Source organism: Thermobia domestica, chromosome 12 (genome assembly GCF_964235325.1).
Source record: "Thermobia domestica chromosome 12, izTheDome1.hap1.1, whole genome shotgun sequence".
NCBI lineage: Eukaryota > Metazoa > Arthropoda > Insecta > Zygentoma > Lepismatidae > Thermobia > Thermobia domestica.
In genome coordinates this window covers 9,449,481-9,464,050 of record NC_137465.1, presented here as the reverse complement: position 1 = coordinate 9,464,050, position 14,570 = coordinate 9,449,481, and the positions used below count along the sequence as shown (strand labels likewise).

Sequence of the window (14,570 nt, the reverse complement as noted above, 5' to 3'; positions counted from 1 at the left end):
AATAGGAAGACAAGCCCGTCTTGCTGAAACATGAAAGCTGGAATGTCCTGCTCAATTTAAGACAGAAGCAAGGTATATGACCACGTCCAGGAACAATATTTCCATGATTGTTTTCTTATCGAAGAAAAAAAATTGTGTACTAACGCAAAATATATGCACCCTGGAGGAGTACCGGATCTGTTTCTCATAGGCATGTGGACCTTACATCTCCCCGATTGTCCACTTTAAGCGAAACGTGGAATTGCTTCATCATTACATACTAATCATTGCATGAAACCATCGCTTTCTAGCGGATTGCATATCCTTTCAGAATGAAAGTTGCATCAGTTTGGCGGACAGTTTCGGGACCTAAAATCGCAAACGTTCGCGCAGAATATCCACAAAGTTCGCTGCTGAATGCTCAATTCTTTGCTGACCCTTACGGTGGACTTCAGTAGACTTAAGTATTAAAAGCTGTATGGACACGCTCCACTGTTTCAACACTTACTGGTGGACGGTCGGATGACTTCCGCTTACAAATGCAGCCTCTTTCCTTTAAAAGCGGAATTCCATTTACGTATCTCAGTCTCTTAAAAATACGACGCGCACTAGTTATCCGTAAAAATCCGAATACAAAACTTTTTATCTTCATTGACAGTGTCTTTCATATCATCTCTAGTGACAAACTGTAAGAATTCCGAAGTTTTACTAGCGATTGGTAACTTCTTTTCTATCTTCATTAATACCACTTTTATGAATTCGGGTGTTACTAAAACTGGGTTATAAGTGTTCCTAAGTAGATATATAACTTGCAATAACCCTACAGCTCCATCGGATCTAAAAGCAGAATGTCTCAAAATTACCTCTGTACCCTTGATTCATGACAGAAAGCCATTGAAGCACGTATAATATATACGTGTATATATACATTTTAAATGATACTTCGGGATGCGATTACGAACCAAATACAATGTTACTGTTATTATTTTACTGAAAAGGTACGCTGATGTGCATAGTTCTGTTCGAATTAGGAAATAAAAGAAGTGTCTATTATGCCTGCTCATGTTTCAAAAATTAGATACATTATACCATCATCTTCATACTTTTAAATTTACGATTGGAACACGTTATGTCTACACACAAGATTCCGTACTTTAAAATGTTAAAACACTTCTTGAATCAGGCTATATTCTAAATTAAATCTTAAATTTACATGTATTCATCAACCTGGAAACTACAAATGTTGTTGAAAATGACTATTTTCTGATTATATTTATAGGTAAGCAATGGCACTGAAGGAAACCGATAGTGTACTAGAAAATGTGTGAAAAGAATGGACAAACAGAAAGTGGTGGCAAATATCAAGATGTGTGGTATCGTGAACCGAGCCCATTCTGCGGTTTCTTTTTTCTTAACTAATTTTGTTATCAATTCTGAAATTTATTGAAAGTCACCTTTGTATTTAATTATTTTTTGTAATTCATGTAGAAAATGTTGTTTTTATATAAAAACTTGTAATTCTTCTCAGGAATCAATCTGATAGGCGAGCTACTTGTTATGACATCAATATGTTGCTTCCGATGAGACAAGCATTTCCTCTGTACCTAACGCTTCCTGCTGCCTGAGATCGGCACTGATGAAAATCCCTTAGTTGTTGTGGGGCTTTTGGAACAATGTGTCAGAGTCAAGGGAGTTATTAAACTACCGAAGAAATCACCAGTAGAGGTTTTTTTAAAACAACATGTCTTAGGGAACTGGGCAGTATGTTACGCCAAGTAATTTTTTTCACCTTCCTTTAGAATGAAGATGCAAAATGAACAATTACCACTACTTGGTTCTATAAATCTTTTATTCTGTAATTAGTTAAATAAATTTGTCATTGCTGAATTTGTAGTTGGTTAGAAATTATTTAAATTAAATTTGATTGCTGAATTTGTAATTTGTTAGAAATTATTGTCGAAGTTTAGACTAATATTTTTCAGCACCAATAACATAGACCTTCCGGGATGTTCTATTATTTCCTTTGTAACTATTGTCCAACTCCATTCTGCCTCCATTTTTCTCCACCACAGAAAAGGATTATCTCCGCTGTAGTATTAAAAAGAAATCAAACTTCGAAAAAAAAAATGAAAATGAAATCTTTTGAGTTTTACGTCCCACGGTTATGCCGGTTAGACTAAAGGAGACGGTGATGATGAGTGATGAACCAAATATATATATATATATATATATATATATATATATATATATATATATATATAAGGTGTGTACTGAGTTTCATTTTCAAAATTCCAGTATATTCAGTATAACTAACAGCAAAATTTTTCCTGTACCTAATTCGATTTTTTAAAAAGTTCTTTAAGAATAATCACACTCTTGATGATTTTAGGTTTGTAATTGTTTTACCATCAAAAGAATATTTTATTTTTAATAAACTTAGTTAACCTTTTTTTTTTCTTTTCTTTTGAATACAAGATTTTTAACATGTTTTAAAGGGTTTCCCAACTCCCCTCACAGCCCTCCACTCCACCCATTGCTTTAAATATCTAATTACAAAATGTATACAAAATTGTTTTGGAAAAATTTACAATCTCAATGGATACAAAATTGTTTCTAAGACTATTAAAACAATTACAGAAAAGTCTTGTTGACAAATTACCAGTTTTCATGATTTTTCCAGTATATTTCCAATATTATCAGTATCAAAATTAAATTCCAGTACAATCCAAGTATTTCCAGTATCAGTAGACACCCTGCTATATTGAAATGATTATCCTATTGATCTTGGTAAACAATATTTACTGCCAGATATCATGTCATAAGCGCATACGACTTAGCGTTTAGCAATCGTGGGAGACAGTGTCCAAGAGCTCGGTATTTTCGGTAATCTGGCACTGGTCAAGTCCCCAAGCAAGCCGGATTATCAGAAGTCTACTTTATTAGGTAATTTTAGTATTATTTAGGTTTCTGTCACATACATTCTAGTCAGTCTTGTGTTATCTGCTGATCATATTGATTATTTTGACGAAAGAATGAATAGCCAGATAATGATGGAAAAAGTTCGAGAGAGGAGTGTGAAAACTAAAATGACTGACAATATGGACAATAGAAACTGCCCACTGATGAGGTTATACTTTGTACGCTAAACGAAACGGATGATAAATGAAAGCGAATGGGACGTAAGAATTGATAAAATGAAATATTGTCATTTTGTGAAGAATGCTTAATACTAAGGTGTAAACTGAGAATTGAGCCCTTGATTATAGGTTTTTTGTTTATTTAAATTTTAAACTGATTTCTCACAGAATATTGCAAGACAGATAGAGAAACATGAATTGAAAAGAATATGAAAGTGATACTTCAATGATAAAGAGGTTTTAATTATAGTTTTTTGCTTTTAAAACGTGTATAAAGGCTGTGCTTGAGATACGAAGCAAGGAATTGGAAACTATCAGATAAGGTTAATATGAAGAGGCAATTACATTGTGATCTTTGTGGTAGCTGAAGTAAAACCTCATACGCCCCGCCTCCTCTGAAGCTTATGTAATTTCTACGCGAGTGGCAAGTCTACAACTGAAGTATAGACTTGAAGTGTTTGTTGAGTAAATGGTGGTTCTTTTATATAAATGTGCGCAATGCAATCCGCATGCCTTTCATATTTCCTTGTCTGGGAGTTACACATATATGTCTGATAGAATAAAATAAGTTTTGTGCTTATTTCAATAAAGAAAACTAGATCCTGAAAACAACCCTGACTTAATTCATTTAATTTAAACAGTTAATATTTTGTACTCAATCCAGCCTTCAATTGTTTACATAGATTTTTATAAAAGTTTAAATATTTACAATAATTTTGGGGTTTTAAAATTTGTTATACTACAATATAATGTTTTTATCTTGTATCCAGTGTTAGAATGTTGTTAAAATATTGTCAGTAGTCTCCGCTACTTTCTTCAGTAAACTGTTAAAAACCACTATATTTTATCCTCCTAACTATGAAGCTGTCCTTCATCACAAAGAGAGATTAATTCTGTACACGAAACTTCATCAACAGTTTCAATCTTTATCGACATGAAAGATAAACGTTACAAAAATATCGATTTCAAATATGTATATGCAATTTCTGAATCGATGAGAATTGAAACACTTGTAATACAAAATACTATCGTACATTTTTTTTTTAAAGACATTGTTTTAACACACAAAGCATATGGTAAAATGAAGACTGTAACTAGAAAGAAATTTGTATATAAGGACTTACCTTATCCCATTCTCCACCTGTAACTAATTGCGTGGGTCGAGTAGTGACCTGCATCATACTAGCCCTGGCTAAAAATCTATCAGGTGGAGTTGTACTAGGGGAATATCTGGTTGGAGTCCCATTGAGTCTTCGCCCCCTCGGAGGCCGATGAGGGGGTGAATTACGCCCTGAGTGGTAACGACGCTTATTTTGGTGGCTTTGGTGTCCACCACCACCGCCACCACCACAGCTACCTTGACTACTCAGCGAAGAACCACTCGGGCTTTTACTTCGGTGATACATCCCTTGGGTTCGATAATACTGAACACCATTGTGTTGTGTAGGATTACTACTGTTGCTATACATTTCATGCTGTCTTCTGAAAGCAAATACAAATGGAGATCAAAAACATAAATCTGTGTGAGAATAATGTATATTTACTTCACAAAATTATGCTTAATATATGATACTTGGTTTGATAATAAAAACAGCAATACTGAATATTTAGTATACTTATTTTACTTCCTCTAAGTGAGGTCTTAACAATGATATGACAAAAATTAATAAATAATGTAAAAACACACACACACACACACACATATATATATATATATATATATATATATATATATATATATATATATATATATATATATATATATATATATATATATATATATATATATATCCTAAGCAAAGGACAGTGTCGAAAGTAAGTGAAATCAATTTCTCTCATAGTTACCTAGAAATTAAATCAGTTCGGACATTTACTGAATGCCCCTTATTTTCAAATAGCGGAAGTGTTGAAATTACTAAAATAAAAATAACTAACTTTGGCTGATCTAGTATATTAATCTATACTTATTTATATAACAAACAATTACAGAACTTACTTAACACCTTTATTATCAGATCGAACTGATTCTAATGACGCATCTTCTGTGTCATCAACAGAACTTTGTTCTACTATTGGGTGCTTGTTGGGCGTCGGAGATCTTGAAGAAAACCCACTATCAGAGCTGTAGGAAGCTTCTGCTGTGTTTGGGTCACGCGACATACATCGAGGTGTCCTAAAAGCAAAATAAACATTACATTTGATTCCATTGTTCTCAAAGAAAGAAAATTTTTAAATTAATATTCTGAGTTGACATGAAGGCTAAAGCAGTTGAGATAAAAGCAACCAATAATGGAAGATTTAGAGGAATAACGAGAATGGAAGGAAACAGGAGAATCTCAAAATAAACCTCTGCAGATAATTAATTAACAGTCACGTATTAAGCATCCTAATAATCCTAATTGGGCTGTTACATTCCAAGTGTGGTTTGGTAAACATTCCGTTGCCTTCCACTCATAAACACTAACAAAGACTTATACATTTTATACAACTTAATTCTTTTTTCACACAAAACAGTAAATCTCAGCAATAAGTATTTTAAATATTCATGATCACTACACATAATAAATCGCAATTTTGCACTACTAAACATTTTTCTATTCCCAGTTCTAAAATTCCAGGTTTTCTCCACTATTTGTATTATTTTCCAGGTCTTTTTTTTTTTTTTTTTTAATAAGGAAAAGCTGTTATTGTAATAACCCTTACCAAAAGGCTAGTTACGAAAAAAGTGCAATAATTAACATAAGCAAGCAGAGTTATCACTTTTAATTGCCATGTGATTCATATCCCTTCGTAGCAGTAAACTTTCTATATTTTATTTTTACTACGAGGAAGTTCTTTTAAAAAAAAATTCTAAGCATATGTTAAATTACATGACTGCACTCTACTGCATACTTCCTGCGTGGGAAATGGCCACTTAATATTCATACAATGAATCATTATTAATTCAATGAAGGTAGGAAAATAATAAATATATAATATAAATAAATATATATCGCCCAAAAGTAGGTATACAGTCCCGTACTGATCTACTCTGATCAACTCATTGCTTTTTATATAATTTCTTATTGTTATCTATCAGGTAGACTTAGTTTCTTTAACTTTTTTTTTTTTTTTTTGGAACAGCCGATGCAAATAAACCTATAAGCTAGAATGTTATACTTGATCAATGCAGGGGTGAATACCTACTTTTGGGTCACCCTATATATATATATATATATATATATATATATATATATGGTATTAATCAATTGTACGAACAAACTGAAAGACGTGATTCCTCACATCAAAATAATAATTTTAAAAAAAGTTTTTATGGACCTCCAGGAAAAAGTACAAGTTTCATAGCATCGAAAAGCATGAAAAAAAAAAGAAAGAAAAGAAAAAAAAAACATTTCAACACGAGTTATTTCGAACTCGAAATAAACTGTGAAGTAGTGGATCATATCAGCGTTAAGAAAGTCACACATACACCATCCAAAAATTCATATTTCAGCAATGAGCAGCAGGTGCGCAAGAGATTCGCTACAGGGTATAATTCCCGGACATGCAACAGAATTATCAGATATACTTTAATTTCAAGGTGGGTTTAAATTAGATAAATTTTGCCATTAGTGGACGCGGAATGCTTTGGCTGTAAGTCTTAAATGTTACACTGTGTTACAGACTGCCAGTTCCACGGTTCCTCGTGTTCCGCATAACGAGCAGCGATGTATTTTGCCATACTATATTTCACGTACGTATTATTCAGTTCAGAACCTTTTGTCGTCGCGAATTCTGTCGAGGAATTTCAAGCTTAAAATATAGGGAATGGTGAATGGCAGAAACTTCATAACGAGGAACTACATAATTTATATCGTTTCCCGAACATTGTTAGGGTATCTAGTTGGCTCAGGCGGGCAGATCATGTAGCCACAATGGAAGCAGGAATGCTTTCAAAGTTCTAACTGGAAATCCAATCGAAAAAAGACCTTAAGGAAGATCTAGGCGCAGATGGGAGGACAACATTACAATGGATCTCGCAGAAATAGGAATAAAAGTAGAAACTGGGTCCAGTTGGCTAAGAATAGAAGTCAGTGGAGAGTTTTTGTGAACCAGCATTGAACCTTTGGGTTTCATAAGCCATAGAGTTAGTTATATTTCACGTTTACTCACATACGAGCAGGAAACAAAATATTCCAGCACGCGTTATCCACACACGAGAGATCGTGGTGCTGGCGATCCCTAAACTTTCGACTTCCTGTCGAAGTATTTCGTGATCACTGATGTCAAGTCTTACCTTTCTCCTACTTCGGATCTACCTTGAAGTCAGAGCATATTTGAGAATTCTGTTGGGGATTACACCCTATGGCGAATCCCTTGTGCACCCACCGCATATTGTTGAAATATACGTTTTTGGATGGCATATGTGCGAATTTCTTCACTCTAATACGGAACACCACTCCAAGGTTTCTCAAATTTGAAATAACGCGTGTTGAAATATAGCTTTTCCATGATTATGATTATGGACAACCCTAATTCTCTAACTACGTCTTCTCCCTACAGATCCACATGAGCTTTTTATCTTATTTTAATGAGAAGAATGTCGGAACAGTTAATTAACATCCTGTATATATTTTCTACTAAAAAGGAATTACTATACTCCGCGTCACCCGAAATGGCGTATGGCGTCTGCCAATAAGCTTGCAGTGGGCTGTTACCAAACCCTCAGTGATGAATCTAATCATTCATAATTGTCCACAAATACGAACCAAATCAATTATGAATGATTAGATTCCTCCTTGAAGGTTTAGTATAGCGCACTGCGAGCTTATTGGCTGATGCCACACGTAATTCGGGTGACGCGGTGTACAGCAAAACAAACAGAAAGGTTACCAATTACAAAATAAAAATATTTCGGAGTCTCAATTAGATTTTTAGTGTAACTAGGCTAGGTCTGATCCTATTTTTCTTCGTGCAAACTGTTATAAGCAAGGGAAGTTGCTCACCCCACGGACACTTTTTATATATATATTTTGTTTTACAGAACTGAGCACATTTGTACAAGGCTAAAGGAAAAATATGTTCCTGATAGCTTGATATTTCAGCCTTCAACTGTAAAAGTTACAAGGAGACTGCACGAAAGAACAATACCAGAGTGATTTTTGCCGGGGGAAGTTATTTTCTTTCGTGGCACCGTGGTACACACTGGATATGTATCAAGGAACGATGATTGCTGTGCCTAGGGATAATATTAAATCTAACGATAACCGGTTGCTTTGAAGGACTAAGTTATTTGTTATACAACGAACCATGAAAATACTATCCAGAAATCATAACTTGCTTCGTTTTTGTCATTAGAATTGCAACTTTTGCTCCATAAAGTAACTTTAATATGCAACAATTAGTGGTCATTATATCCACAGTATTGTCCCTTGGTACACCAAGACACATGTCCTCTGGTACGACCACCGCCCAAATCATAATAAAACCAAATTCTGGACAAAATATACATAATATATTAAAACTCCCTATATTTAGGTGGATAGAAGCATAGTAGTAAACAGCAGATAGACGTCTTAAGTATACTGTAGTATTTACTTGTCACCTACATTTATCTGCAGTGCAACAAATTGTTCCAAATATCGAAACCAAAATTAACTTTAGAAAAAAAAAAAAAATAGCTTCCTCGCTAACCTGTTTCGTAGTTGTATGCAATTATTTCATTGTACTCAAATCTCTTGAAAAATGACGGAAGAAACAAAAACACCTAGGAAATTTAGGAAAGCTGTAGGTGCCGTGTTTCTACGGGCCCTAGAATAAGCAACTTCTCTCACTATTATTTTTATGATTTGCAAATCTACGTTACATATCATACTATCATATTGTTACAACTATGGAGCTGCAGCCAGGATCGGTAAAAAATAAATAAATAAATAAATAAATAAATAAATAAATAAGAAAAAAAAAGTTTTTTAAGTTTAAACCCGGTTTTATTGGTTTAAATAATTTGTTCCGTGTATTTACATTACATATGGACAGAAATAAGTTTGTTTTGCCTTAGAGTTACTTATGTAACAACCGAGTTATGCTGGAAGGGATCACCTACGCTTAAAGAGAAATCCAAACCGCTTCTCTGCTTACATCCGAGAAAAATTGTCCTTTATTTGGACTTGGAACAGCAGAACGGAGGTCCACCCATTTCACTCTAACATCAATAGTATATACGCTTATTCGGAAATCAAAACTGTCCCGTTTTATTACGAAGTTGGGTGGTCCGGTCAGTAGACAGGATGTCTACTAAAATTCCAAAATGAAATTTCGTGACATTTTCGTGACCTTTTCTATACCAAAGCATAAAATTTTGTAACATTCCCAAGAGCGAATTTGGGTGCTAATTAGGCCGAATTTCCATGCATGATAGAAGCGTGCTTTGTTTGCGATTTGGTAGCGTCTAAAGCCTATCATAGACATTTTTGGTGGTGAATTTTGACGTTTTATAGAACAAAATTTTTCATATACTGTACTTATATTTGTACAGATAAAAAAATCGTGACTCAAAAGCTAAATTTCGTGACTTTTCCTTGACTTTCATGACCATTTTATGACTTTTTCATGACTTCCGTGACTTTCGTAACCGATAGACACCCTGGTAGACTTCTTAAATCGGGAAACTCACGCCTTAGCTACTGGAAAAATCCTGTTGTTTACTTTAAATGCAAAGCAATAACAGAAAAATCCCGTTATTGCTTTGAATACGATCAACGTATCATAATCAGTACGCTAAAACTACGGTATTAAATTACAAATTTAGTATGCACGTATCATTCAATAAAATTAAAACTGAAAATCCAATCCAAGCTAATGTTGGAAGCTACATAGGTGGTCGATGAATTTTGCCAATGTCTATCAATATATTTAAGCAACTTTGGCTTCTTTATAAAACAACAGGCATTCACGCAAACAAAAATATACAATTTGATTTCGTTTCGTATGTTTAGGCTTAACATCCTTATGTAATAACGAGGTTATCAAGAAGACTTTCGCTTAAAGAGACATCCGAACCGCTACTTGGTTTACACTTGAAAGAAGGGTTGTAGTACGACCAGGAACTGAACATAGGACGCCTTGATTAAAAGGTGAAAAGGAGATAAAACTAATACAGATGGTCTGATACGTTGAAACGTCACCATGCAGTTCACATGATTTAAAGCATTTCTTCTTTTTGTTTGGTTTACTTTTTTTTTTTTTTTTTCAGCTGGTTTAAACGAGCCAACCCTGCCCTGCAGCTTGTTGAAAGTTCTGTTTGTTGCCAGAGTTGCGTTCCTACTGTTGCAGACTTCGACAAGCGTCTCCAACGCACTATGCGTAGACGCCAGTTTTACCTTAAACACACACACATTACTTTTAGTGCTGAAAAGAACATTAAGCTGCAAACAAACACTTACCTTGCCATATTCTTATTTCCCCAGTAGTTTCTCTTAATGGGCATATTAAGAGGGCGATACGTGTTGATATGTGGAGGAGGCATCAGAGAATTGTTTCCACAGTAACTGCCCCGCCCTCGAGCACTACCACCTCCACGGTGACTGTGAAAGCCACGATTCCTCGTCGGCGGGAAGTCCACTCCCATCAACTGCAACAGTTCCAACGGCAACCTATGCTGCACTTGGTTGTGGCCAAAGTTAAATCGCTGACTTGAGTTGTCAGGGAGATGAGGCTGACCCATCAGATGCACTAGCAACTGTGGAGGGAACATTGCATGATACATCGTCACGCAGTTGTTTGTCTTGAACACAAGTAAGTGAGGTATATGAATAATAATCAGGCAGAAACACTCCTGAGAAGTAGCATATTACATAGATCTTCAAGGATTAAAATTCGCACAATTTAACTTCTATTCAACTCTAAGCTTTGTTAAAATACGCTCCTACTACCATACTTTCTATTCTCACAACTGTGTCCTGCTAGATTACTAGAAGCAATAACGCATACAGATGACACAAATGCACATTATTCTAAACATGTTTCTTTTTAAACTGACTGCTGCGAATTAATTGGTTATTTTGCAATTAAGAAGTATTTTTCCAGAAGTCACGAAAGATGTACACTTCCAAAAAAATGCACTTGTTCTTTTTAAATATATGTATATATATCACTGATGGTTATCGTATATTTTCAGCGGTATAGCTGTGTAACAAATGTGGCCCACAGTCCAACTACCCGTAAATATCACAGCCAAATACAATGAGATTTGAGGATATGGCCCACTCCTTGTTGATATGGTGTTGTTAATTTAATATACAATTCAACACTTCCTGGAAAGAAACGTAATATTACAGTATTTTTATACGTAACAATATCAATGCAAGAAATTATGGCTAATTAATCATCTTTGATTTAAGACTTCAGAGGAAATTCACAATTTTTCACTAAATAATATATAAATATTTCATTCAGTTAACTATGACGTCCAAACGTTGAATATAAACTATGTAACAACTACAAGACACTAACTCTATTGCACTTCAGTTGCTTAAACAAGATGTTTAAAAAAGTAAGACCAGACGTATGTTCAAAAATGTTCCATTAATACTGGGATGTGGAAGAGTTTCTTACAACAGTCCTCAATTACTTTCGAACATAACCGTACAATCGACAGTAACCTCTACAGGTTCAGCAAATTTACTTACGTATACAACTTTATCTTAGAAAATATTCGCATTGAAAAACGACTTATTCAAGAAACTAACGAGATTAAATTTACAAAAAATGAACTACTGATTAAAAGGGTAGATTATGAGAAGTTTATTACTAATTATAAGTAAAATTAGGTAGCGAATCACGATTAAAAATAAACAAGTGAATCTATATACAGGGCGTTTCAAAACAACACCGACAACGTTAGGGAGGTTATTTCTGACACCAAGATAAGACAAAAAGTATAGACTGACCTGGGTGCACAAATGCTTCCTTTCAGAATTATAGGTTGCCGAAAACATGGGGGGAAAAAATGAACTTTAAAGGTCCATAGCTCCGAAACTATGAGACCTACCGTACTCAGGTCAAAACTTTACTTAGGAACTAATATGTGCCCTATCCAAAAATCCATGTTTTAGGATCCTAATGTACTCACACAACAATTTTATAGAGGAAGTTTGACTACGGACATATAATTTAAGTACTCACCAACTACCTCTATAAAAATTGTTGCGGAAGTATCGCAGAATTGTGAAACTTGGATATTTGGATAGGGCATATACTAGTTTCTAAGTGAAGTCTTGACATAATTTCATTTCTAATGTGATTGCACAGGTTTACAGGATAATCCAAGAAAAGAAACAACCACAGAACATCAGGCGTGGTGACAAAAGAGAAGCAGACTATGGTTGAAGGTGGATATGTAATAATTATTTCCTATGCTAGGTAAATAAACATTGTTAACGAATCAGTGTACGAGATACTGCATACCGTCTTGCAAATGAGCAAGATGTCTGCAAAGTGGATATTGTTCAAAAACAGGAAAGTATGGAATATGCAGAAACAATTTCCCACCAATACAAATGGAAATCTGAGCACATCTATTTGGGCCTTAACATGGAAGCACCACCATCCACTTCTAAAATGGCTCAGGTCTGACAGGCAATCAGCAAGCTCATGCTGTATATGTTTTAGGAACACGACACAAACTGGTACGACAAAGACTGGCAACTTATAATAAACGTTTAGGAACTAGGGAAAACTACAAGAACTTGCTGCGAAGGTTATGTAATTCTGTAACGGAAAAACACGGACGTAGCTATCAAAAGATGTGATGGTGCTAGCTGATGACGTACTATGATGCAGAAAGTCACTCGTGTTCTCAATTATGGTTATATCCAGGCTATCCACTCAACCTATAACCTTCCAATTTCTACCACTTCCCAAATTTAAAGAACATTTACGGTATGGACATTACGGAAGGGAAGAGCTGGTAATGTTTACGAAGCTAGATTTAAAAGATTGTCACATTAAATGTGATAACTCTGTGGCTCCAGGCAGCGGATATGTGAAGAATGAAGAGGTAGAGTGTGAAATTTTAGACCTCAGGACATACAGATCATAATCAGGGAATGAACTTCCTAGACTTCTTATATTGTTATTTCGGTATACAAGAATAAGTAGTATTTTAAGAGGCTTCTCAAGTAATGGCGTAACGCTTCATCTACACTAATTAACTGGATTTTGTACATACAGGTGGGAATATAATGGATGACTATGCAAATATGATTTCAACTCGAAACCATGCAGTTCACGACAGGTAAGGCAAATGACATGGTAATACTGATTACTATTATGAAATTTTTTGAGGCAACATGCAATGTTTTGTACATGGAACTGCCTGTAAAAGCCTGTCAGATTTTGACAGGCATTATACAGGCGCCAGTTTCGGCGAAAATATATGTAAAGAAAATATTACAGGCACATTGTCTTCAGGTGATATGCATGTCGAAAAAGTATTAAACTTCTGTTGGAAATTTTGCACGGAAACACGCGTTGTACAGAGCCTGTAAATTAAAATGAAAACATGCAATATACACGTAACCACTCACATTCAAGAAAATTGAGGGAATATATGCATGTAAAGTATCTTGAATGGATTGTTGATAATTTCGCAATACAGTAAGAATGAAAAGTACAAGGAAGGTGCCTGTTTATCAACATGTAGTATATATGTGTGATAGTCGCATTACATGTAAATACCATGTATTACCGTATAGCATGGAAAACGCATGATGTATAATATGTTATTTTACATTTATCATTTTTTTCTACATGTGAAGTGTGTAACACCCCTACGTGCAGTGTACAGGCAATGTACAGGTGAACGGGAACATGCAATGATCATGATTACCAATAAATGGGTTAATCAGGTGTGTGCCAGTGCACATATTATCACTCTTTATTCAGTATTTATTTATTGTTTTAATTTCACTTAAAAGTAGGTTTGGCCATTTTATTTCAGGCGCTCATCCCATCCAAACCATTTTCTCACTAGTAGTGTCCAGTCACCCTCCGCAAGATTTAAAAAATAAATAAATAAATAAATAAATAAATAAATAAATAAATAAATAAATAAATGAAAGTCCACACCCCAACTCCCCTCTCGTTTTCCTAACTTTCTGTCCTTTTGCACTTTCTTGTCCTTCATCCACTGACCAACCGATAAGGTTTCAAGTCGCCACCAATGAAGTTTCCTGTTTGTATCTGTCTTCTGTCCAGTTTAAAAATGTTGAATAGTTTTCCCAACCAATGGGAAACGAGAGTGGGCTTGCATTTGAAAATTTGTAAATGTTTCTGAAAAACGAAAATAGAGTGAGCGGAGAGAACAGAATGAAGAGGGACGCCAAACGATCAGTACAAAAAGGAAAAAAAAAGAGCGTCCATTCTTATTATTTTAAAGACAATTTATTAGTTTCATTAACAAAACGAGGAGTA

At 34.7% G+C, this 14,570-nt stretch overlaps 1 protein-coding gene across 3 annotated transcripts in view; it reads right to left on the bottom strand.

Moving 5' to 3' along the window:
* Nucleotides 1-14,570, bottom strand: part of LOC145666324 (poly(A) RNA polymerase gld-2 homolog A-like) — an 83,495-nt gene that overhangs the window by 47,538 nt on the left and 21,387 nt on the right. Inside the window, exons 2-4 of one of the 3 annotated variants that reach the window (XM_081733427.1) lie at nucleotides 10,541-11,410; nucleotides 5,113-5,289; nucleotides 4,241-4,595 (exon numbers count right to left, since the gene is read on the bottom strand). In XM_081733427.1, coding sequence (XP_081589553.1) covers nucleotides 4,241-4,595; nucleotides 5,113-5,289; nucleotides 10,541-10,863 — 855 coding nt within the window. In that variant the 5' untranslated portion in view covers nucleotides 10,864-11,410. Of the gene's footprint in view, nucleotides 1-4,240; nucleotides 4,599-5,112; nucleotides 5,290-10,540; nucleotides 11,411-14,570 lie in introns of all 3 variants that reach the window. The other 2 variants (XM_081733426.1, XM_081733428.1) reach the window with 2 other exon arrangements.